The sequence below is a fragment of the Sceloporus undulatus genome, chromosome 4 (genome assembly GCF_019175285.1).
Source record: "Sceloporus undulatus isolate JIND9_A2432 ecotype Alabama chromosome 4, SceUnd_v1.1, whole genome shotgun sequence".
NCBI lineage: Eukaryota > Metazoa > Chordata > Lepidosauria > Squamata > Phrynosomatidae > Sceloporus > Sceloporus undulatus.
Genome location: NC_056525.1, coordinates 27630961 through 27654690, shown reverse-complemented (window position 1 = coordinate 27654690; position 23730 = coordinate 27630961). Strand labels below are relative to the sequence as shown.

At 41.4% G+C, this 23730-nt stretch overlaps 1 protein-coding gene across 1 annotated transcript in view; it reads right to left on the bottom strand.

Annotated features, from left to right (window-relative positions):
- PTGIS (prostaglandin I2 synthase) overlaps positions 1-23163 on the bottom strand; it is a 57989-nt gene extending 34826 nt beyond the window's left edge. Inside the window, exons 1-6 of the mRNA XM_042465151.1 lie at positions 22889-23163; positions 12551-12674; positions 10927-11105; positions 4525-4668; positions 3027-3181; positions 1040-1221 (exon numbers count right to left, since the gene is read on the bottom strand). Of these exons, the coding sequence (XP_042321085.1) occupies positions 1040-1221; positions 3027-3181; positions 4525-4668; positions 10927-11105; positions 12551-12674; positions 22889-22968 (864 nt within the window). The 5' untranslated portion in view covers positions 22969-23163. The remainder of the gene's footprint in view (positions 1-1039; positions 1222-3026; positions 3182-4524; positions 4669-10926; positions 11106-12550; positions 12675-22888) is intronic.
- Positions 23164-23730: the final 567 nt, after the last annotated feature.

Below are 23730 nucleotides of genomic sequence, written 5' to 3'. Positions count from 1 at the left end.
ATGGGGCATATGTCCATGATATTACTTGTGCACCCCACCAAATGCCAGGGCGCAGAAAAGACGTCACTGTGCCGCTGGAGGCACCTATGGCGCCCTATCAGCAGTGCGAAAAGGAGCCCCGAAATGGAGCTCCTTTTCACTATGTGCATCATGCCCACAGCAACCAAACGGCCATGGGAACAATGCCAAAGAGAAAGGGGCCGGGCGGCTCCTTTCTTCCCTGCCTCTGGGTGTCCGGGGGCATGAAGCCCTAAGGACACCCCTTTTCTGTGCCATGGAGAAGTGGCATTTTGCCACTTCTCCGTGGCCTGGAAAATATCTGGATTGGGGCCGCAGGGCTGCCGATGAGACTGCATTGGCTCCAATCTGGAGTGAAAAGAGGTGGGTGCAGGCTGCCCTAAAGGATTGGTCTGTACCGCACCCATGTTGACTTTTTATGATTATGGCATTTTTTTCTAAATGCTGACAGACTCTCTGTTTAATTATCTGCTCTAGAATCTTTCATGGTATTGATGTCAAGACAGGGCAGCAATTGTTAGCATCCTACTTTTGCTCCTTATTGAAGATGAGGATAAAATTTGCCTCCTTCTAGTCCACTGGGACTTCTCCTCTTCTCCAGGAATTCTCAAAAGATTATTGCCAGTGGCTCTGAGATAACTTCTTCCAGTTCTTTTTAATGCCCTTGGATATACTTCTTCTGGCCCTACAGACTTGTGTTAATTTAGATTAACCAGATGTTCCTGTACTACCTCTTTACTTAGTTGCCTATCATGGTCACCCAGTAGGTTTCAATGGCTGAGGATTTGAACCCTGGTCTTCCAGAGTCCTAGTGCAACACTCAAACCACTACCCTACATTGGCTCTCACTAAAATATTACATTAAGTTTTTGGCTACAAATATTTATGTCTCTCACTTTAGCTTTTTGTGATCCACATGAATGGGAAGTAGGCCATTCACTCTTCCTTAAGTTACAGAAGCAGAGAGTCCAAATCCTAAAAGAAAAGTATTCACTGAGAATGTGAAATTGCATTTTTTTACCTGAGTGCTCCAGAGCTGAAGCAACATGGCTCGAGTTTGCATATCTTCATCCACTCCCATGTTGACCAAATGCTGCTTATAGCAATCCAGCCAAACACTTCGGTTTGCTCTGCCATCCAACCTTTCGACAGAAAGTAATTTCCAGAGATCCTTCTTGACACTGTCAAATTTTTTCTTCTCCTCTACATATGTATATAAAAATACAGCATCAATATATTGCTAACCACAACAGCATTCTACCCTTCCTCTGAGGAGGACAAAGCAGTATATATGGAGGCTATCCCACTTTATCCTGACAGATATGCTCTGAGATTACTATACCATGATATGATATGATCTGGTATGATATTTGGAGTATGTCTAAGAGTTGAAAGGTGAGGTTTAAGGGATTTTATCAAATAAAATTAATCAGGAAGCAAATTAATTTACGTAAAAGAAAGAAATTTGTGTAATGCCATCAACTGGGCTTCATGGCTGACCCAGAATTCGAAAGGTAGGTCCAGAACTGTATGCTCTGCACAGTGATGGGTTTTTCAATTTTATATGTGGTCTACTGACTGTTTGGTACATTTATTGCAACATTTTAGCATTTGTTTATTACATAGTCATTGATTTATTTACTTCCTGATACTGTCTTTTTATTCTTCACTAGTTCAACCTCCTCTGAATATTTTGAGCATCAGAACTGAGATTACCTGGTTACCTTTGGGGCCTGGGTGGGTGACCTTTCTTGTTGTTTTAGGGTGTCCACTTCCAGCAGCATTTATGGGCACTTGGAAGCATTTTCAAGCAGAAACAAATATTTTTCAATATTTTCTCTGAAGATGCCAGCCACATCAAGAATAAACTATTCTAGAACATGGCCACATAGCCCGAAAAACCCACAAAAAATTATGGATGCTGGCCATGAAAGCCTTTGACTTCACAAATATTTTCCACTTTCTCCAAATATGTATTTTGGCAAAAAAAAAAAAGTGGAGGGGGGGGCCGGGGGCCTTTGGGGGGTGGTTAAACCAAGAGATGCACTGGACTCTCAAAAAAAAGATACAATTCCTGATGTGGGGGGGGGGGGGGGGGGGGGGGAGAGACAAGATTCAGTTAGGTTATTATCTTGTTATTATTATTAGGTTATTATCACTCATGGGGTGACGTTAGACAAGTCACACTCTCTCAGCCTCAGAAGAAGGCAAAGGCAAACCCCCTCTGAACAAATCTTGACAAGAAAACCCGATTATAGGGTCACCTTAGCATCGCCTATTTCAGAGATGATGTAAAGATACACAACAACAACAACAACAACTCTACAACCAATTTTAAGACTGAAACAAACTATAGGTAACAGTTAGCAACATGTTTTCTTCCAAATAACGTTTTTTCCATTTTAAACATTGAATATGAAGAAGAATTTTATGCGTCTTGAACCAGTAAATACCTCATATAATAATTTGCTTTTCCCAGCAAGCATCATTTTAATGGATAATCAGAAGTATCTGTTCTTGAAGTTCCTAGAACATACTGAAAGGTTACACAATGGTGCCATCTACTGCTCATTCTTTCCTTCTCTCCTTATTTACATTGCAATGGGGTCTAGTCACCATCCTGGTGCCCTTAAAGATAAACAGATGTTTTCTATCATAAGATACTTGTGATGGAATGGACATTATCTTAACAGCTTTGGCCATAATATATATAAGGTGCCAAATAACTTTTTGTTGTTTTATTGCAATAGATCAACAGACCTTTCTTGCAACTACCACTACTATCAGCCTTAAACAGTCAGTGGCAAGGAATTATGAGTTATATTCCAAAAGCATCTGGAAGGCTACAGTTGCCCATGGTTGAATTTCATCAATTCAGAAGAAGAACAAATGCACAACAAAATAAGACACCGCACTGAGTTGTTACTGCAAAGACTGAGAGACCATTAAACCAAGAAACCTCCAGTTTGATTATTAGAATGTGATCATTCTTGACCAATAATACCAACCTGCACTTAGGCTGGAGCGGGCAGCTTTCATCAATAGACGGTCTAGTTTATAAAACTCATTATATACTTCCAGTGATTGAGCCTGGTCTTTTGCTTGATTAAAGATATCTTGATAATCCTTCCCTTCATTCCCATAGAGTGTCAGGTATCCAGCTCTGCAAAGTGGGGAAAAATACTTTTTAAAATGCTTGTACTCTAAAGAGCACAGTCTTGAGCAGATGTATTCAGTCTATGTCAGTACCACAGTGGAGTACCTTGGCCTCTGTTTCCATGCGATGGCAGCTGATTGCATGAGCACCTCACTAGGCCAACCAGCATATCCATCGCCACTGTGGGTCACTCACTCCTGAGGTCAGAATGAAGTGCCCAGTGGCAATGATGCAGCTGGCCACCTTATTCTGACCTCAGAATGAGTGGCACATGTTAGAGGTGGACATGCTAGATGACCCAGCAGGATGTCCCTGAATACAGCCACTGTAACACAAGAAGGGAGGTCTCTGTATCTTCCTGGAAGATATGGAGCAACAATATGTTATTTTACTCTGTTTTAAGACTGGTACAGCCCAGTTCTGGTGCAAAAAATGCCAGACATTGTTTGGACTGCTCACATCAGAACTGGGGTTTGGGCTGTGAATCGTCCGGACTGTCGGACAGGACACCTCCAGAATGGGAGTAAGAGGCCTTTTGGCTCATGCACACAAGGTCCCAGAGGCCCAGAAGCGAACCTGAGGACTGATAATATATGTGAATAGACCTTCTTTATATGCCTTGAGGTTACCTTTACCTCTTCCTTACAGAAGGCCCCTTGTCATTGACACCTGCCCTGCTTCTACAATTTTAACACTCTCCATAAGTGTATAAGGGCCAGGGTTCCAAGTGTCTTCCTCTTATTAAATCAGTATCTTAGGTAGCATATTTGTCTTTGTTTTATAATGTCTAGCATTTGCTTAGACATACATTTTGACAGATTGGTAAAGCTCAGTTTTGGTGCAGAACATGCCAGACATTGTTTGGACTGCTCACACCACAACTGGAGTCTGGCCTGTGCATTGTTCAGAAAAGGACACCTCCAGAACAGGAGCAAAGGACCTTTTGGCCCATGCAGACAAGGTCCCAGAGGCCCAGGAGGGGAGTGATAATATATTTCCTTAATTTCTTTAAAATTGATTAACTTTGAAACAATGTAAATACAGAAAACTTTAAAACCCTGTGTAAAGATTTCTGCCTGGTTTCTCGGGGTCTCTAAACTGTCATCAGGTGAGCCAAGAAAGCCACTCTTCAGGGGTTGCTCCCACATACTTTGTTCTTTCATGCACAACCCCTTTCCCTATTGGTTTGAATCTGTCACTCAGGTAACCCATTGGTACTTGGCCACCCGCAGCCTTCCACATATCAAACAGATCTGCTGCTGGCAGAGCTGAAAAGTACTTTCACCAACATTTGAACCTGCTCTTAGTGGCACTGCCATCTCCTCCTTCCAAGGGAATGTCATACTCACCTGAGCATAGTACTATAGGAAAGGTGAAAGAGGCCCTCCTCTTTCCACTGGCGAGTAGCACTTCTTGGGTCAGAAAGCAGAACAGTTTGCAAATTGAAGGCCATTGCCTTTGTCAGGGAGGAAAGATTCTTGTTTTGCAGAGTCCTATGGAAATAAATGTTACTGTGTTAAACTTCAGCCTCCTTCTCATCTGTACTGGGTTTCATTCAATGCCTAGTACAAACAAAACAACACTTTCAAACTGTGTCATTCTCCTCTTGAAGAACTGCCTCACAAAACTGTTGCTATGTTGGAAAATGTAAGTTAGAAGAGTACCCCTCCCCCAAGATGCTGTTGAACCCCATTTCCCATCCATCATAGCAAACCTGGCCAATGTGTGGGAAGCTGGGAGTATTAGTTCAGTAATAACTGGAGGACAAAATGTTGCCTTGCTTTTGTCCATAGGAAGCAAGGTATTATAAGGTATGAATGCCCTGTAGGTGTTGCCTATTGCTATTTTTATCCAGTTTATGTGAGGAGAAAGCAACTGCTCATGTGGCATGCTAGTTTTCAGCTGTAGATTGGCAGGAAGTTACAGCAGAGTGTCACTTTCAATTGCAACTTCAGGCCCTTATGGGGAGATTGGGGAGGTCAGTTACAGCAGCAGCAGGAACAAGAGGTGGCATTCAGGAGCAGCAATTACAGTCGGCCCTTCTTATACACTGATTTCTTATACACGGATTCAAGCATACACGGTTTGAAAATGTTAAAAAAAAGTATAAATTTCAAATATCAAATCTTGATTTTCCATTTATGAGTAACGTTAGTACAAAAAACATTACTGAGTATTCTGCTTGGTGTGATTATTGGGGGGGGGATTGATATCGTAAGTTACTCCACCAGATGATGCCTATTGATACCACTGGCAAAAGGTATTAATACAGAAGAACACATAACCTAGGAGAGGCTGCAGTGGTTTACTTTTGCCTGAACCTACAGGGCAGGAGAAGATTCCTCCCCTCCTTTCCTCCCACTGATTTAATAGAGTGCAAACTACATTTAACTTTGAACTCAGTTTGTAGTATTTAAAGTAAGCTGTGGACAAGGGAGGAAAATGGGAAGAAGGGGAGAAAATGGGATATTTTAAAAGCAGCTTGAACTGGCAGAGGATTATTTGAGACTATTTCTGTCAAATCAGGACAGTTGGAGGGTATATAGAGTGGACCTTTGTTATACTCTGGGATTTGGTTCTAAGATCCCCCATGGATAACAAAATCCATGGATGCTCAAGTCCCATTAAATATAATTATATAGCAAAATGGTGTCCCTTATAATCTCCTGGATCGAATGAGGCATGCCCTTTCTGTCCTTCTCTGGCTGAAGGTAGGTACGACTTCGTCCTACTCCTCTATGTCTCCCAAGCCTGGAATCTCTGCTGGAGGGAGGCTGGGCTGCTGAGTCACAGGCTCTGCTGCAGCTGGCAGAACAGAGCTAGAGCCTGGCTCCACTGACTCTGCTGGAGCTGACATAGCTAGGGCCTGGTTCAGCCTCCTCCTCTGAGTCCTCAGCCTGGCTGGCCATGACAACGACCCTATCTGGGGTTTTCCTGGCAGAATTTGTTCAAAAGGGGCTTGTCCTTGGCTTCCTCTGAGGTCAAGAAAATGTGACTTGCCTAAAGTCACCTAGTGGGTTAACATGACCAAGCAGGGATTCAGACCCTGGTCTTCTATTATACTAATATTCAGACCATTCCACCATGTTGGCTCCCCTTCCAGACTCCTCATCATCATAATTTATATCCCACTTCCCTCCCAAAAAAAAATTGGGATGCAAGGTGGTTTATAGAATATTAAACCCAGAACAAATTAGTAACATGCAATAGCATCAGTGACACATGTGAGTGTGTTTTATTCTAAAAAGTAATTAAGCAATCTACACATTTAAAACCTTTTAAAACTTGTTGAGTGACAGAATATAAAGAGCAGACCCATACTCTACTAAAAGCCCATTATAGTCAATTCCTAAAAGCCTGTTGGAATAGAAATGGGAAAAGAACAAGGAGGAAGCCACCCTGGTCTTCCTGGGGAGGGAGTTCCAAAGTTTGAGAGCTTCTACCAAGAAAGCATACTCCCTTGTTCCCACCAAACAAGCCTGGCAAGGTGGTTGGATCATGAAAAGGGTCTCTCTCAAAGATCTTAGAGGTTGGGCAGTCTCATACAGGAAGATACAGTCTTTCAAATATCTTCTAGATATCCTTTTATCCTCATAATGACCCTGTGAATTTAGTTAAATGGTTGATCTATGTCTGTCCTTAAAGAAGCCCAATGAGACTTCATTCCTGCATAAGGTTTGAAGTCAAAACTCTTCATTTTTAACACTCTCTTCCGTATGCTGCACGGGCCTCTTTAACCACAACTGCATCAATTCTTCTCTTAGAGTTAATGCCAGTAACACCTGAAGGGATTAATTATGCCATGTTTTTCTTTACACACCCAGTCAACAGGAAATTTCTCCAACAAAAGCTTTCACATGGAAAGAGAAAAGCCACTCCTGTGAAAGGACGCTTGACTTGTTTACAATAGCTAAGACTAATTTAGTATGCCCTTCATGCTCATTTCATTTACCTAACAAGGTTATAATCCATAACACTGAGATCTTTCCAGTTGGGGTGCTAAAAGAAAGGCGCTGCCTTTAATATCAGGGCTCTTGTGTATAATACAGAGCTATCGTCAGTTAGTGTGTTATAATGGTTAGGAGAGCCAACTGCAGATCCAAATATCCCTGCTTCAAATATCACTTCTACATAATTTTTCACTAGGTTGCCTTAGGCAAGCTATCCACTCTCAGCCTCATTCTTCTGTCCCATCTGCAAGACAGGAGATATCAATATTGACTTGCCTTAGAGCAGAGGTGGGGAACCTCTGATCCTAGACATTAATGGACTACAACTTGCCACAGCCTCAATTACTTGCCTAGTAGACTGGGGCTTGTGAGAGCCAGACTAGTATAGTAGTTAAGAGTTATGGGCTAGGACTCTGGGAGATGAGGGTTTAAATCCTTGCTTGGCCATAGAAACCCACTGGGTGATCTTGCACAAATCACACACTCTCAGCCTCAGGAAAAGTCAATAGCAAACTCCCTCTGAACAAATCTTGCCAAGACAGGTTCACCTTAGGGTTGCTATTGATTGGAAACAACTTGAAAGTACACATACACAAACTGGAACATATGAGAAATGGGGCCCAACCACACTGGGGAGAACATGTTTCTCACCCTGGTCTTACTGTGTTACATTGCAAGGTGCTTGGAAACATAAAGATGCTACATAGGTATTTTATAGGATGATGATAACATCATGGGATAATACGAATATAGAGTGCAATCTTATACTGTCAGCCAATTGGTCTATCTAGGCCAATTCTGTCAAAACTGATTGTCTGTGGCTTTTCAGGGTTTCTGGCAGGAATCTCTCCTAATCATACCTGGAGATGTTGGTCTGGGATCTTGTGCTCTCTACTGATCAACAATAGACACAACATGAAAAATAGAAATCACATGCATTGGAAAGTATAGAAAAACATTATGGTCAATCAATTAATTGAATTTAGTGAATTCTTCAAGGAATATGTCTAAAACGTTCATATAACAATTCTTAATTCTCAGAATTCTGAAGTAATTATAGTGAAACAACTTTACTGAAATCTATCAAAAGTCCTTTTCTTTGTCCTGTTAGCAAAAATGCTGAAACACAGATCAACAGTGTCAGTGTAATTTATGTCACAGCAGCAATTCAAGCTCGTTGTTTGGTAGGTCTTAGAGTAAAGTCAAAAATCATAGCTGTAATGGTAAATAGGTCAGAGATCTGTGATTCAGCATTTTTGGTAACAGGATAAAGGAAGAATCTTTTCGTGGATTTCAGTAAAGTTGTTGCACTACAATTACTTCAGCGTATTGTACAGAGAATTAAGAACTGTTCTATGAACTCCTTATGACACGTTTCTTGAAGAATTCAGTAAATATATTAATATTAACCGATTGACCTTTTCTCCTGTTCTTTCCCATATATGTAATTTCTACTTTGTACATTGTGAACGTGTCTGCTGTTGATCAGTAGTTTTCATGTATTAGGGTTGTTGGGTTTTTGTGTGTATGGTTTTTTGTTTGTTTGTTTGTTTGTTTTGTGGTTCACAGTTGTGATCTTGTGCTCTCTCCCTCATCTACAGCCCTTCCAATAATGTCTCTTTCCTTTCAAATTGCTTAACCTAGCTCTTCCAAGAGTTGTAAAGATACAGACTGGAGGAGAGGATGTGATCAAATAGCCATTTATGTCACTGTTTATCATTCTGGACAGTCTTGGAAAACTATTTTTGCTGTTTCAAGTAGCTGAACCACATAGTCCAAGAGGTAACCCCAGGACCTCTTGCCCATGGCTGCATTTCTCTAATAACTTACTGCTTTATGTACAGCTCTAAACAATCTTTGCCTGTGACCAGTGACCAGTTAGGTGGCTCAGAGAAATGGGTCAGCCAAAGTTCCTCCCAGTGGGAATTGCACTTTCTCGCAGTTTTCAATTCAGCTTTGATACAACTGCTGGCACAGCACAAGGTTATTTCCAAGAATGTACAACTCACAAATATATTCTGCTGCCCATCCCCACCAGTACTACGCCTGGATTTATAAACACACTCTCCTGATGCTTCTAGTCAGATTGTCCCAGCTCCATCTACATGTACTTTTCTGTGTGGTAGTTTTGTCTCCCTTTCATTTGCCAGCATAAACTCTGTGGTCTGCCTATTTATGCTTTCAAATAGCTTTCTCTCCCCCCTCACTCCCATAACACATTCAGTTTTAAAGGGCTTAATGACGCTTGTAGCTAGGCTGAAGATTTTGAAAGTGTGAGTGAATAAAACCAGACACCTTTAAAAATACAAAATTCAAACCAGAAGACAGATTTTTTTTAAAAGCAGCTGCAAAGCTGGGCTGTTTCTAAAAAAAGCTTTTATTTTAATGAATTTTAAATGATGTAACAGAATCTGAACCACACAACATTTTCAAATGTATCACTTAGCATAGACCTATTTTTGCACATGTTGTTGTTGTTGTGCATCTTCACGTTGGTTACGGCAACCCTAAGGTGAACCCATCATGAGGTTTTCTTGGCAAGAGTTGTTCAGAGAGGATGTGTCATTGCCATCCTCTGAGGCTGTGACTTGTCCAAGATCACTCAGTGGGTTTCCATGGCTGAGCAAGGAATTTGATCCCTGTTTTTCCAGAGTGCTAGTCCAACAATAAAACCACTACATCAGTCTGTCTCTGTTGCATGTTACTGTAGCTTATATTACTGCCTTCCAAGTCTATACCATTTCAGACTGTAAGTAGAGAACTGAAGGATTTTTTACTGAAAATTTTGACAGAGATGTCTAAATTAATGAGGAAAGAAGTCATATTCCATCAGCCCATATTCCATCAACCCATCCAAACCCTGTTTGGAAAGGATTAATCCAATAGAACAAATGATTACAGAGTGATTCACTTGTACAGCTGCCCCTCTGTTTTTGTGGGGGATCCGTTCTCCTCCCCCACCCCCCATGAAAATGGAAAGCACCCATTATAGGCCCCAACAAGCCCAGAAATTACTTTAAAATGTTTGTATGTTTTTGACTGTATGTTCTCCATGAGCACAAGATCTGAGGGGGCAGTGCTTCTGATTTCTCATTTGGTTGCTGGTGAAGCAAAAGGCTACTGGCACTGTATAACTACAGCCATATCAGTATGTGTTATTGCACTCTGAAAGAGGTTTAAAAATAAATGCAGGGATGGAGGCAGAACGGTATGTCATTGTTTACTGCAACATGTGTCCAATGTTTGTCTTCCTGCTAGAAAATGTCACTGACTACACTTGCATCAAGTGCAAAGTGGTAGCTCTCTTAGAAAAGAAGATTAACACACTGGGCTTAGACCTGATGGCCCCTTCCAACTCTAAGAATCTATGAAAACATAAAATATTATTTAAAAACATAAAAGCAGTAAAAACTGGAAATCCACTTCCAGTTTTGATTTGGGGTCCTTAGGTTTGGCAGAGCCAGAGACCACTGTTATATGTTAACAGATGTTCCTAATGGCCTCCAAATGTGAAACCCCCCCCCCCCCCCCCCCCCCCTCTCTCTCTCTCTCTATCTATCTATCTATCCATCCATCCATCTATCTATATATATTGATTGTAAAAAACATTTTCTTGTGTTGTGGGTCATCTACAAGCACCATGTTGCTGCCTATGGGGCACAGATTGATATAAACATGTGACTCAATGCTCTCCATCCAGTGTCACGACTAAAATCAGGTCTTGATGTGTCTTGTGGTATGCTTGAAATGGTCAAGCAAACTGGCAAGTATTCTCAATCTATTTCTAAGAGGTACACTTACATTCTTAACAGGGCCTTTTCTTCATTGGGGTCATAATCTGGGAGTCTGACATCAAACATTCGGTCCATTAAAACACGTGCATATTTGTTGAAGTCCAACTTGGAGCGGGATTCCCAAAGCACCACATCATAGGAGTGAGGATCCAGCAAGATGGTGATAAATTTCCCTGCAGCTTGAACCTTATATACAAACAAAGTAAGGAAATCAAGATGGGGGCAGGGGAATCTATCATTTCAATTCAAGGAAGCCAATGTATTTTAAAATGAACCAACAAACCCTGACCTCAGTAAAGGTTGTGCTTTTGTCAATTTCTAGTCTATTTCTATTTTGAACTGGTAGTATTGGCAATAATCATAAAATAAAAATAATTACAACTTGAGGAGTGGAGTGTAACTCAGAAAGTGAAAACTGCATTGAAGTTATTGCTTTATCCATTCTCAAAACAATTCTGAAACAAACCAATATGTTTCTAATGATTTGGTTAAACAGAAGATCAAGTTGAACAATGATGATACCTAAAAGTATTCAGGAAATGCTTGTGTAGGCCTTCGTATCTATAATGCTATTATTTACTGAATAGCCACACTTACACTAGTGTGAGAAATAGAATCTGATCCTATGTGGTTAGTACTTTATAATAATGGGAAATATCTACTTTTGATGCAGGTAAAGTATCTAGGGTTAAGCAGAGAATAGCTTAATTCTATAGGATCTTGTTCTTTCTATTTGCTTTATACAGTAGTTTTATTTATTTAAAAATGTTAACACCACTTTGGAAGTTCAGTTCAGCTGCTGCAAACTGAAGTTCTAAAGTGGTTTGCATTGAATTAATTCAGCAGGGAAAATTAATAGGAAGGGGTGTAATCTTGCCCTTCCTTGCAAACCCAGGCAAAATCAAACTGCTTCATCCTCTACTTGTTTGTGTGTTTCCTGCTCATTAATTACTTTTGCCATCTTGACCACACTCTGATGTCCCTTGGCCACATACATCGTGGTTTTCACCTATGAAACATTGGAGGGTGTGTTAATGCACAGTGGCACCACCGACCATCACTTTCACACCAAAGTAACATATGATGTGCCTCCAGATGGATGGCTCCCAATGATCCCTGGCAAAACATTGAAGCTATTCTACATTTTCCTCTTTAACAGAAACTATTCTATTTTTTCTCTCTATTTTCATCATTATGGAAGCCGCTTTGGGCCCCAGCCTGGGAAAAAGGCAGCATATGAATGAAGTAAATGAAATAAAAAAATATATCTCTTTAATAGTTTTTCTGTGCAAAGATGATGATATGGGAAAATATGGGAGAATTACAAATGGAAGATGAAAATATCCAGGATCCCTTGTAAAATTCTGAGACTAAGCCGAGGCAATTAATTACACAATAAAAGCCATGAGGAAACATTTGTTAGAATCAAAGATTAATCAAGGAATCAAAGACTAAGATTACTAAGTTTTGTACTACAGTTCCCAGAATGTTCTTACCACCATAGGCAAATGTCTAGGCTGGCTTGGGTTGGGATGTTTGAGAGTTATAGTCCAAAAAAGAGCAACTTTCCCCACATTATGAGACCATATGCCTTGGGAAGCACCTCCAGGAAGGTAGCATCAGATACTCACTGTGAAAATATCACCATGCTTCTTCTTCATCTCTGACAAGAATTTGGCAGCATCTTTCCCAAATTCGAGAGCATGACCAAGCCAAGGAATGACACCTTTATCAAGCGGAGGTTCATCTGGTCGCCTGGAAACAATATGAATTGATATAGAAAGGAATCACTGTATTGTTGGTTAGGAATTTCAGATTTTTCCACAAATAGCCCTGGATTTAACAATATTTAAAAACAAACAATTAAATAACTACAGTAATAATTGGCAGTGCTGGGGGGAGAGAACCAGCAGGGGTCCATCATATATATTTTTTTAAATTAAAAATTGCTGGATGGAACACAGCCACAATGACTTGTTAATAATAAATAATAATAAATTTTATTTGTATTCCGCTTTTCCATAGATCAACGCGGTTTACAGACTATTAAAACCATTACAAACCATCTCATAAAATCCAATAATACAATCATACAATTATATAAACTCTAAACACAATCATTCAAGAGGGTAAGGCACAGGGTAATAGGCTGGCCATGTGTCATAACACCTTATTGCATGCATTTTAGGTGCGGTTTTGGGCACAGGCAGGGGACGCTCAGGGTTGCACATTTCTGAGGGAGAATGGATTTTACTGCACATCAAAGTGTCCTCAGGCCAGCCCCATTCCATCACCTGGTGCCAGGCTCTTCCCATTCAGTACTGAGGTGCGTCATTTTGCTCCGATGGAAGCTTTCCGGCAGAACAAACTCACGTACCTCAGTACTGAATGGGAAGAGCCTGGCACCAGGTGATGGAATGGGCTGGCCTGAGGACACTTTGATGTGCAGTAAAATCCATTCTCCCTCAGAAATGTGCAACCCTGAGCGTCCCCTGCCTGTGCCCAAAACGGCACCTAAAATGCATGCAATAAGGTTTTTAGTTTATGGAGACAGCCTTCTATTTGAAAATTTCCTCTGTTTCAACAACTGTCCAGTTCAAGTCCTGCTTAAAGATAAAGAACCATAAAAGAGAGCAAGGAGCCACTAACACCAGGCATCACTTGTGAAGCTGTCTGAGCAGGCATGTAGGTTACCTAGTCACAGTTTTCCTTGAAACTGATTGTTGAAAATTATAGTAACTGGCTAATATTCTGTATCAGCTATTTAATTAAACATACCTAACTAACTAAGTAGCTGATGCAGAATATTGACCAGTTATTATAATTTTCAACAGTTAAAAGTAGTGGCATCACTAGGGTTGGTGCCACCCAGTGCAGTAATTCAAGGTGTCATCCCCAACATTGACCTCCTCTCATACCACAGCACACAGAATCTTAAGTAATATTTTTGTACTAATGTCATTCAGAAATCATAATTCCCATATATTACTGAATGTAATGGCAATAATTGTGATGTAAACAACTAACAAAATTAAAATGAAACCTTTAAATTACAATATCATATGCACAGTCTAAATATATTTACATATACACAGTTTCATGCAGTTAAAATGAAACTTTTGGTAAAATGTGATGCTTTTAAACAAAAATTTTAAAGACTAAACAAATTATTTAAAATAAAAATTAAAAAAAAACTCCGTACGCCTCTCCTTTAGGCTTCTTCCCACTGAACCTTACTGATACCATCTTTTCCACTTGAGCTGCAGCATTTTAAAGGGATGCAGACAACCACCACAGCCCATTTCTGCCAAAAGGCAGCTGTTCGGAGAGCAATAGTGTCACCCCCCTCGTAGGGTGTCATTTGGTGTTGTCCCCAACCCGTACACACCCCCAGTGATGCCCTTGGTAAAACTAAGTAACCTCTCCTGACCGGACACCTCCCCAAATCTGATTGAAACATTATTCACTCATGCTCGCATCACCACCAAAATGGACCTTCTCCTCATGCAGCTGATGCCCAGTAATCATGACTACTGTAGTAACAACTGTGAATATGGAACAGTGACATAACTCCACCCTGCTACTAACTGGAGCAAAGGCGAATGGTATTTCCATCAGGTTTGGGATTGGTTACTTACTTATTTATTTATTTAGGTATTTATATCCCGCCCTTCAGCCCTAATGGCTCTCAGGGCGGCTTACAATATTATTTTTAATCAGACAGTTCCCTGCCCTCAGGCTTACAATCTAAAAGACACGAAACAAAAGGAGAAGGGAATGATGGAGGGAAAGGGGATGAGGTCCAGTGGTTCTTCTCTCCCTCTGAGGCCTGGACCAAGCCAGATGGATTGGAGGGAGGGCTCTTCCTTCTTCCAGGCTAGTCCTGATGGAACTGGACTTGCCTGGTGAACTCCCTCTCAGGCCGGCAGATGGCAGTTGTGGAGGGCGGAGTCTCCTTCCTTCAGGCTTAGTCCTGATGGAACTGGACTTGCCTGGTGAACTCCCTCTTAGGTCCAAACCACACTGCAGAAATAATCCAGTTTGAGACTGCTGCAACTGCCCTGGCTCAATGCTAGGGAATTCTGGGAACTGTAGTTTTGTGAGTCATTTAGCCTTCTCTGTCAGAAACCTCTGGTGCCACAATAAACTACAATTCCCAGGATTCCCTAGCATTGAGTCAGGGCTGTTAAAGTGGTCTCAAACTGGATTATGTTTGCAGTACGTGATGGACCCTAAGTAGTTGATACAGAGTATTGGCCATTATTTCTAAATTGGCTGGGATGTGTAGCAATCACCATGTGTAAACATTCTACAAATACACAGCTTTTTTCATGTGTGTGTGTGTGTGTGCATACATGCACACACACACACACACACACACACACACACACACACACACACGGTAGTGTATAAGTGGCCACATTATTTGCAGTCCAAAACTGGAACTATGGTCAACATCCTTTATTGTGCCAGTGAATCAAAGATCTATACCAGCCTACCTCTGCTGGGCTTCTGCCGATGCCAGCTTTGCAACACCAGTCTGAAAGGCTTGGGGGCATCTCTATAGCCAATTAGTGGAACAAAGAGATTCATAGTCTTTAACTGGCTGCAACAATGCATCTGAGAAAAGGGAATAACCATCTTCCTCCTGGACCCATCTGACAGACCAGCTGTGTTCCGTTCAGTATAAGGCAGCTTCCAATTTTTTTAGTATTACTAACCTTCTTCTGGACAAGCATAAAATAAGCTTCTAAGGAATCCTAGGGTTCCTCAGAACACAATTTGAAACCCAAGGTAAATTAACTGTGTGATATGAGGGATGCAAGGTGATTTTCCTTTTGGCTGCAGGTTTTTATTACAGAATAATTAAAGGATACAGGCACCAGCTGTTTATTAAAAGTACATTTTTAGTAAAGGAGTGATTGAAATAAACTGGCACAACATGACCAAGGTTCAGAGGGAGGGAAAGGCAAATAAACTCTTTGGGGAGGATCTTGGCAAAAACAGCTGTCCAGCAATGCTTCTAGACAAGGCTTTTATTGTCCAATTGCCCTGCTTCAGTCATGGAATTTTATGGAAACAGAACAGCTCTAGCCACCCACAGGAAGGAGATGTCTGCAAGTTCGGGGCAAATCCAATTAGCAGAAATTAAATACAGTGGATCCTTGATTTACGCAGGGGATACTTTCTGCCCCCACATAAAGTGAATTGCACGCATCCTCAAGCCCCATTTAGATGAATGGGATGCACTCCTGTGCATGGTGCGGTATGTGCGGCATGCATGCACACCATTCATTTAATAGGGCTTCCCATCCGCAGACCTCAAGTCCACATATGGGAATCCCACATATGGGGTGGGCCAACTGTACAATACAATATTTTAGGAATAACCCGTATCTCCAACCTAAGAAGAGATGGAGTGTGTTCAATGGCCATGGAATACTGTTTGGGGAGGCTGGGCAGTGGACAATCTGAGATGGAGAAGTGAACTGAATGGCATATTGTGGAGATGAGCATGACTGATTGATATGAAATGGCAACTTTAGGGTTTGACACCACCTCAAGTGCCATAGCTCAGTGCTATGGAATTCTGAGAATTGTAGTTGTGTGAGATAGGCCTGTTACAGACAGGCCAAAATAAAGCTGCTTCGAGTCACTTTGGAGGTATGGTATTTCAATGATGCATGAGCCCTAAGAGTCCAAAAGCCACACCAAAGCTGCACTCCAGTCCTTTTACCAGAAATATTTTTCCTAGGTATTATGGATAAAGAATTTGACTTTTGTAGAGCCAGCATTGCATAGTGGTTTGATTGTTGGACTGCAACTCTAGAGACCAGGATTTGATTCCCTGCTCAGCCATGAAACCCACTGGGTGATCCTGGGCAAGTCACATGCTCTCAGCCTCAGGACACACCTCCTTTGAACAAATCTTGCCACTAAGGACTTTATCAGACAAGGTAAATTGGAATTATAATCCAATGGCAATTTGAACGCAATCATGGGGTTTAACGTTATTGCGTGATAGACTACCACATGCAATTTCAGGCAATGGGAAGTCATTCCGAATGCAATCATGGGGTTTCACATTATTGCGTGAGAAGTGATCACACACAATTTTGGGCAATGGCAAGCTATTTTCAGGCAATGGGAAGTCAGTCTGAACGCAATTCAAATTCACATAAATTCGCTGAACTAGCGAATTCACGTGAATGCATTCTGGCCCTGCTTTCTTTTCATTCGTAATTAAGAGAAATTCCTCCCATGTGATAAACTCCAAAGAGCCGATGATAGGGTCATCTTAGGGTTACCATAAGTTGGAAACAGTTTCAAGGCACACAACAACAACATACATCTCTGATACATGATAAAAGCAGCAAGATTATTGTTTGCTCAAATGGAAATGGGCTGAGGCACCAACAACAGAGGACTGGATTGTTAGAACAAGTGTGTTAGCCGAAATGGCCGAATTGATATGAATTTTAAAGGATAAACCAACTGAAAATGTTTTGAAAGATTGGACACTGTTTATGGACTTTTTCTGAGAAATAAAAAAATACCTCTGGTTATAGTTGTTTGTAATTCAGTAAGATTAGTCAGCTGGATCTGTATTGGTAGAATAATATATTATTTTTTCCTCTTGTTTATTTTTTCTTTCATTACAGTTAGGATTATTGGGGGGGGGGTCAAAGCTTTTGTTGTTCTTGTTTTTGCCGTTGTGCACCTTCAAGTCATTACCAACTTACAGAAATCCTAAGGCAAATATATCACAGGGAGTTCTTGGCAAAATTTGTTCAGAGGGGTTTTGCCTTTGCCTTCCTCTGAGGCTGAGAGAGTGTGGCTTGCCCAAGGTTACCTGGAGGGTTTCCATAGATCAACAGGGATTCACTCCCTGTGTTTCAGAGTCAGGGTCCAATGCTGAAACCACTACAACATGCTGGCTCTTTACCATCTCTTAATTAAATGTTCTTCCACATTTTTTCTCTTCTTTCTTCTCTTTTCTATATATCTTTTTACTTTTTAGTATATTTTCTGAATGCATACTATATTAATTTTGATCATCAGTGAGACTGTTAATATTAAGAATCAATAAACAAATAAATCTATGGATATACACCACACCAAGAGATTTACGTATTATCTAATTAACTATTATCTAACATGCATTCCAAAGACATAAGAACACTGGAAGTTTCTGGGGATCTGTATCCAGACAGCTACCTCTGGAAAGTTCACAAACAGGACATAAATGAAAAACCACCTTACTTTTTGCGATCTGCAGAAATGGTCTACAGAAGCATAGTGGAGATAATATACAGCCTCTGGAGGAAACAATAACTATCAACAAGCTTATCCTGCATGCACCTTTATAACTCTATTTAAAACCATCTCGGCCAATAAATAAGTCATCACATCTTGTGGCAGTGTGTTCCACAAATTCATCATGCAACTCAGTTGAGAATCATAGAATCATAGAGTTGGAAGAGACCGCAAGGGCCATCCAGTCCAACCCCCTGCCATGCAGGAAATCCAGATCAAAGCATCGTCGACAGATGGCCATCCAGCCTCTGTTTGAAGACCTCCAAGGAGGGAGACGCCACTACACTCCAAGGAAGTGTGTTCCACTGTGGAACAGCCCTTACTGTCAGGAAATTCCTCCTAATGTTGAGGTGGAATCTCTTTTCCTGTAGCTTGCATCCATTGCTCCGGGTCCTAGTCTCTGGAGCAGCAGAAAACAAGTTTGCTCCCTCCTCAATATGACATCCCTTCAAGTATTTAAATAGGGTTATCATATCACCTCTTAACCTTCTCTTCTCCAGGCTAAACATCCCCAGCTCCCTGAGTCGTTCCTCATAGGGCAAGGTTTCCAGACCTTTCACCATTTTAGTCGCCCTCCTTTGGACACGCTCCTTTCTAGCTATCCACCCAGACCTTCCTGCCATTTTGTTTGATTTGACAGCATCAAGTTCACATATTAACAGGAAAGAGAGGGGATTTTTCCCGACCCACTTTCCTTAATATTCATATGAACCTCTATCATGCTCACATTCGCTTTCCTTCAGCCACCCACTACCACCAAAAAACCTCCAAATATTCATTTTAGCCTTTCTTTGCTGGGAAATTACTCCACCCATCATCATCCAAGTACCTGATCATTTTGGCTGCCTTATGTGGTTTTTAGTCCACTAAAAGCATCCCCTACAGTTCACCTGCTTGCCTTTAAAATGGCAAAAACCTTGCCTACAAGTGCTTGTACCATTGTTATTGTTCAATGCTCTCAAGTCAACTACGAGTTATGGTGAAGCAATGAATGAGAGACTTCCAAGTCATGCTGTTATCAACAGCTCTGCTCAGCTTCAATTTATTATGACCGCCTTCTTTGGAGGTTTTTAAAAAGAGGCTGGATGGTAATCTGTCAGGGGGGCTTTGATTGTGTTTCCTGTATGGCAGGGGGTTGGACTGGATGGCCTTTAGGGTCTCTTCCAACTCTCTGATTCTATGAATGAGAGGCCTCCAAGTCACCTTGTTATTAAAAGCCCTGCTCAGGTCTTGCAAATTCAGGGCTGTGGCTTTATTGGCTGAGGCTGCATCCACAGTGCAGAAATAATGCAGTTTGACACCACTTTAACTGCCATGGCTCAATGCTATGAAATACTGGGAATTGTGATAGCACTAGAGCTCTCTGACGGAAAAGACTAAATGTCTCACAAAACTATAGCTCCCATAATTCCACAGCACTGAGCCATGGCATGTTAAAGTGGTATCATCAACCTGTATTATGTCTGCAATGTTGATGCAACCTGAGTCTTTCCACCTGTAATTCTGTCTACCTCTTTTTCTATTGCCTATCTTCTTTTCTAATGACATGGCCAAAGAACACAGCCTCCATTTGGACATTTTGGCTTTTAGGGAGAACCAGTCCCATTGAAACTGAAATATTTAAGAGTCAGCCCAATAAGCTAAGATCCTTGATATAAATCAGGATATGGGAATCACACACCCCTCTGCATTTTTAAAAAGTTTCTAGAGGGTCTATATATACCTTTTTAAATTTTTATTGTTTTTAATGCATTTTAATATTTTAATTGTTTTAATATATGATTATTTAATTGCATATCTTATACTTTCATTTAACTTTTGCAGTGTTTTTAATCTGTATTGTTTTAAAATGTTGTTAGCCACCTTGAGTCCCATTATTGGAGGAAAGGCAGGATATATATGAATAAAATAAATAACCCATGGTTAAAACTGAACTTGCAAATTCATACCCACAGGTTTCTGAATTTCAATTGACATTCTTACACATAATTAGTTTATATAGGTCTGTCTCTGGATTCTCCACTCCAAACATCCATCTGAGGAAGTAGGCTCAGGTCTATGAAATATGTTACTAATTTATTTCAGTTAGTCTCAAAGATGCTACAAGATCGCTTTGCAAACTGATTTTCCAGACTCACATGGCTTTGTTGTTTGTCAATTGTTGTTGTTCCCCACCTCAATCCATGGGAAGAAGCGGGTAAGAAATCATCATGATTATTAATACTATGTTGTTGTTATTATTGTTTCTTGGAAAATATTGTTTGAGTGAAACGCCCATCATCCCTCACCCCCAGTCAACAGCTGTTGGGACTTGCAGTTCAATAACACCTGGTGGGCTGCATGAGCCCAACACCTTATTTATGCATGCATTTATTTAATATACCCAAATTCAGCCTAGTCAACGAGGAAACTGAAATAGTTAAAAGATTTCTTGTACCTTGGATCAAACACGGATCAGAACAGAGACTGCAGTCAAGAGATATAAAGACCAGGAGTGTATCACGTGGAGGAAACCCTGTGCCGAAACAGGGGTTTAAATCAGAAAAAATCCGCAAAAGCTGGTTGATTTTCACACAACATCGTTGTTAAAGTGGTAAAGTAGATGGCAAGGTACACAAAAGCCACTCCTTTTTACTTTCAGAAAATCATGAAAGTAAAAAGGAGTGGCTTTTGTCTACTTTCCATTCAGGTTAACACCAGTTTAACAATGACTTGTGTGGAAATCAACCCACTTTTGTGGTTTTTTTCCAGCTTTTAAATCTCGTTTTTGCACAGGATTTCCCCTGTGTGACAAACTCCTAGAAATGGGGAGGGCAGCCATGAAGAAACTAGACAAGATCTTAAAGAGCAAAGATATTCAATTGAGCACTAAAGTTAGAATCATCCAAGCCATGGTACTCCCCATCACTATGTATGGAAGTGACAGCTGGACATTGGAAAATGGGGCTAAAAAGATAATCAACTTATTTGAGATGTGGTGTTAGAGAAGAGTGCTGAGGATACCATCAAAAAGACAAACAAATAGGCCCTTGAACAAACCAAGCCTGAAATACCCCTAGAAGCCAAAATGATTAAATTGAGGCTGTTGTACTTCAGTCACATCATGTGAAGGTATGATGCATTAACAAAGACAATAATGTTAGGAAAGGTAGAAGTTAATAGGAAGAGAGGAAGACTATATGCCAGACAGATGGACTCAATCAGGGAGGTCATGGACTTGAATCTGCAAGAGCAGTGGCAGATAGGGGTCTTGGAAATGTCTCATCCACATGGTTGCCATGAGTTGAGATGGACTCCATTTACTTATCACCTGCCCAAATTACTGGGGGGGGGGGGGGGGAGTATTTGGATCTAGAGGCACAAACACAGTGGAATATTGGATCTAATGCAGGGTGACCAGCTGTCCTCACCACAGAAGAGGACAAAGCACCACCAAATGGAGGACATTCAAGGAAAAATTGAGGACCTGATAGAAGGTTGAAAGATACAGCATGTCCTGGAAAAGGAGGATGTTTGGTCACTCTTGATAGACATAGAAATCACTGCTTCTTAGTCCTGCTTAGACTGGAGGTCATTTTGGAATGCCTCCTCTTGGACAGAAGGTTGACAGGTGGGACATGTCCTGGAAAAGGAGGACGTCTGGTCACCCTGCTTCTTCTTCTTCATCTCAAAATCTGACTCCATTTACTCATTACCTGCCCAAATTCCTCACTGGTTTATTTGAATCCAGATTCACAAAGACAGTGGAGTCTGGGTTCTGAAGCAGGATGACCTAACCATAGAGGAAGACAAAGCACCACCGAATGGAGGACATTCCAGAAAAAGCATGGAGGACCTGACCAAAGGAAAGCTCAAAACCCCTCATAGACACAGAAATCCCTGCTTCTTAGTGATGCTGAAACTGGAGGGCATTTTGGAATACCTCCTCCTGGACAGAAGGTTGACATGTCCCAAAAAAGGAGGACATCTGGCCACCTGCTTCTTCTACATCTCAAAGTCTGACTCCATTTACTTATCACCTGCCCAGATTACTTACTGGAGGGTATTTGGATCCTGGCTGACAAACACAGTGGAGTCTTGGATTCTGATGCAGAGTGACCAGATGGCCTGACCACAAAGGAGGACAAGACACCACCAAATGGAGGACCTTCCAGAAAAAACATGAACTGACCAAAGGAAAGCTCAAAAACCCTCGTAGAAATGTACATTTCTGCTTCTTAGTGATGCTGAAACTGGAGGGCATTTTGGAATGAAGGTCGACATGTCCTGGAAAAGGAGGACGTCTGGTCACCCTACTTCTTCTTCATCTCAAAATCTGACCAAATTACTTACTAGAGGAATATTTGGATCTAGACTCAGACAGTGGTGTCTTGGGTCTGATGCAGAGGGACCAAATGTCCTCACCCCAAATGGAGGACCTTCCCGAAAAAAACATAGGAGGACCTGGCCAAAGGAACGCTCAAAAAACCCCATAGACATAGAAATCCCTGCTTTTTAAGTAATGCTGAGACTGGAGAGCATTCTGGAATGCCTCTTTCTGGGCAGGAGACAGTCATGGAGGACATGTCCTGGAAAAGGAGGACGCCTGGTCAGTGGTCACCCTCTGCTTCCAGCTGTGGGGATGGTGGGGATCCCCAGCATTGTCCACTCACCGAGATCTTCCGAAACGAAAGGACACCAGAAGCAGGAGGAGGAGGAGGGCGAAGAGGAGGAAGGCAGTTGTGCTCATCATGGCAGAGGCTGCGCTGGGCTGCAGAGGAAGATGCCTTCGAAGGTGAGCGAAGGAAGGAGCCAGGCGGGTCCACCGAGAGAGCGAGGGAGGGAAGGAAGCAAAGGCAGAAGCCCAGCTTCCCTAGTTCGCTCTCTCTGGCTGCTTCACTCCTTCGATCGGAGCTATTTAAAAGCAGCTCCGTCTCCGCCCCTCGCTCTTCCTCCAGCCCCAGACAGACATCCCAGCAGAAGTGGCTGGCATGCTGGCCCTTTTTCTCCCACCTGAAACCTATCCTCAGTTGCACAAACTCTCCAGTTGCAGTGGCATCACAAAGGCTGAGGTCACCCGGTGCGATCACTCATAATAGCCTGCATCCACACTGGAGGGATAACCCGGTTTGGTCCCGCTTTAACTGCCCCCTGGATGACATAAACAACTAGCAACATTAAAAAATTAGACTTTCAAATTGCAATATCATACACACCACCTGAATATATTTACATATACTGTATATATAGTGAAGACTGGATTAAAATGTGATGTTTTTAAAGAAAATTGGAAAATTATTTTTTAAATTATTTTTTTTTAAATTAAAAATTTGAAATTTGAAATTTTAATTTCAAAAAATCTCCTAGGGCCTCTCTCCTCCCACTGAGCTTGGCCCCACTCCCGCCATCTCTGAAAGGGTTTTAAAGGGAAGCAGATGAATGCCTCACCGCATTTCTGCCCAAAGATAGGTGTTTGAGGAGCAGTGGTGTCACTGTGTGGACCCTAATTTTACTG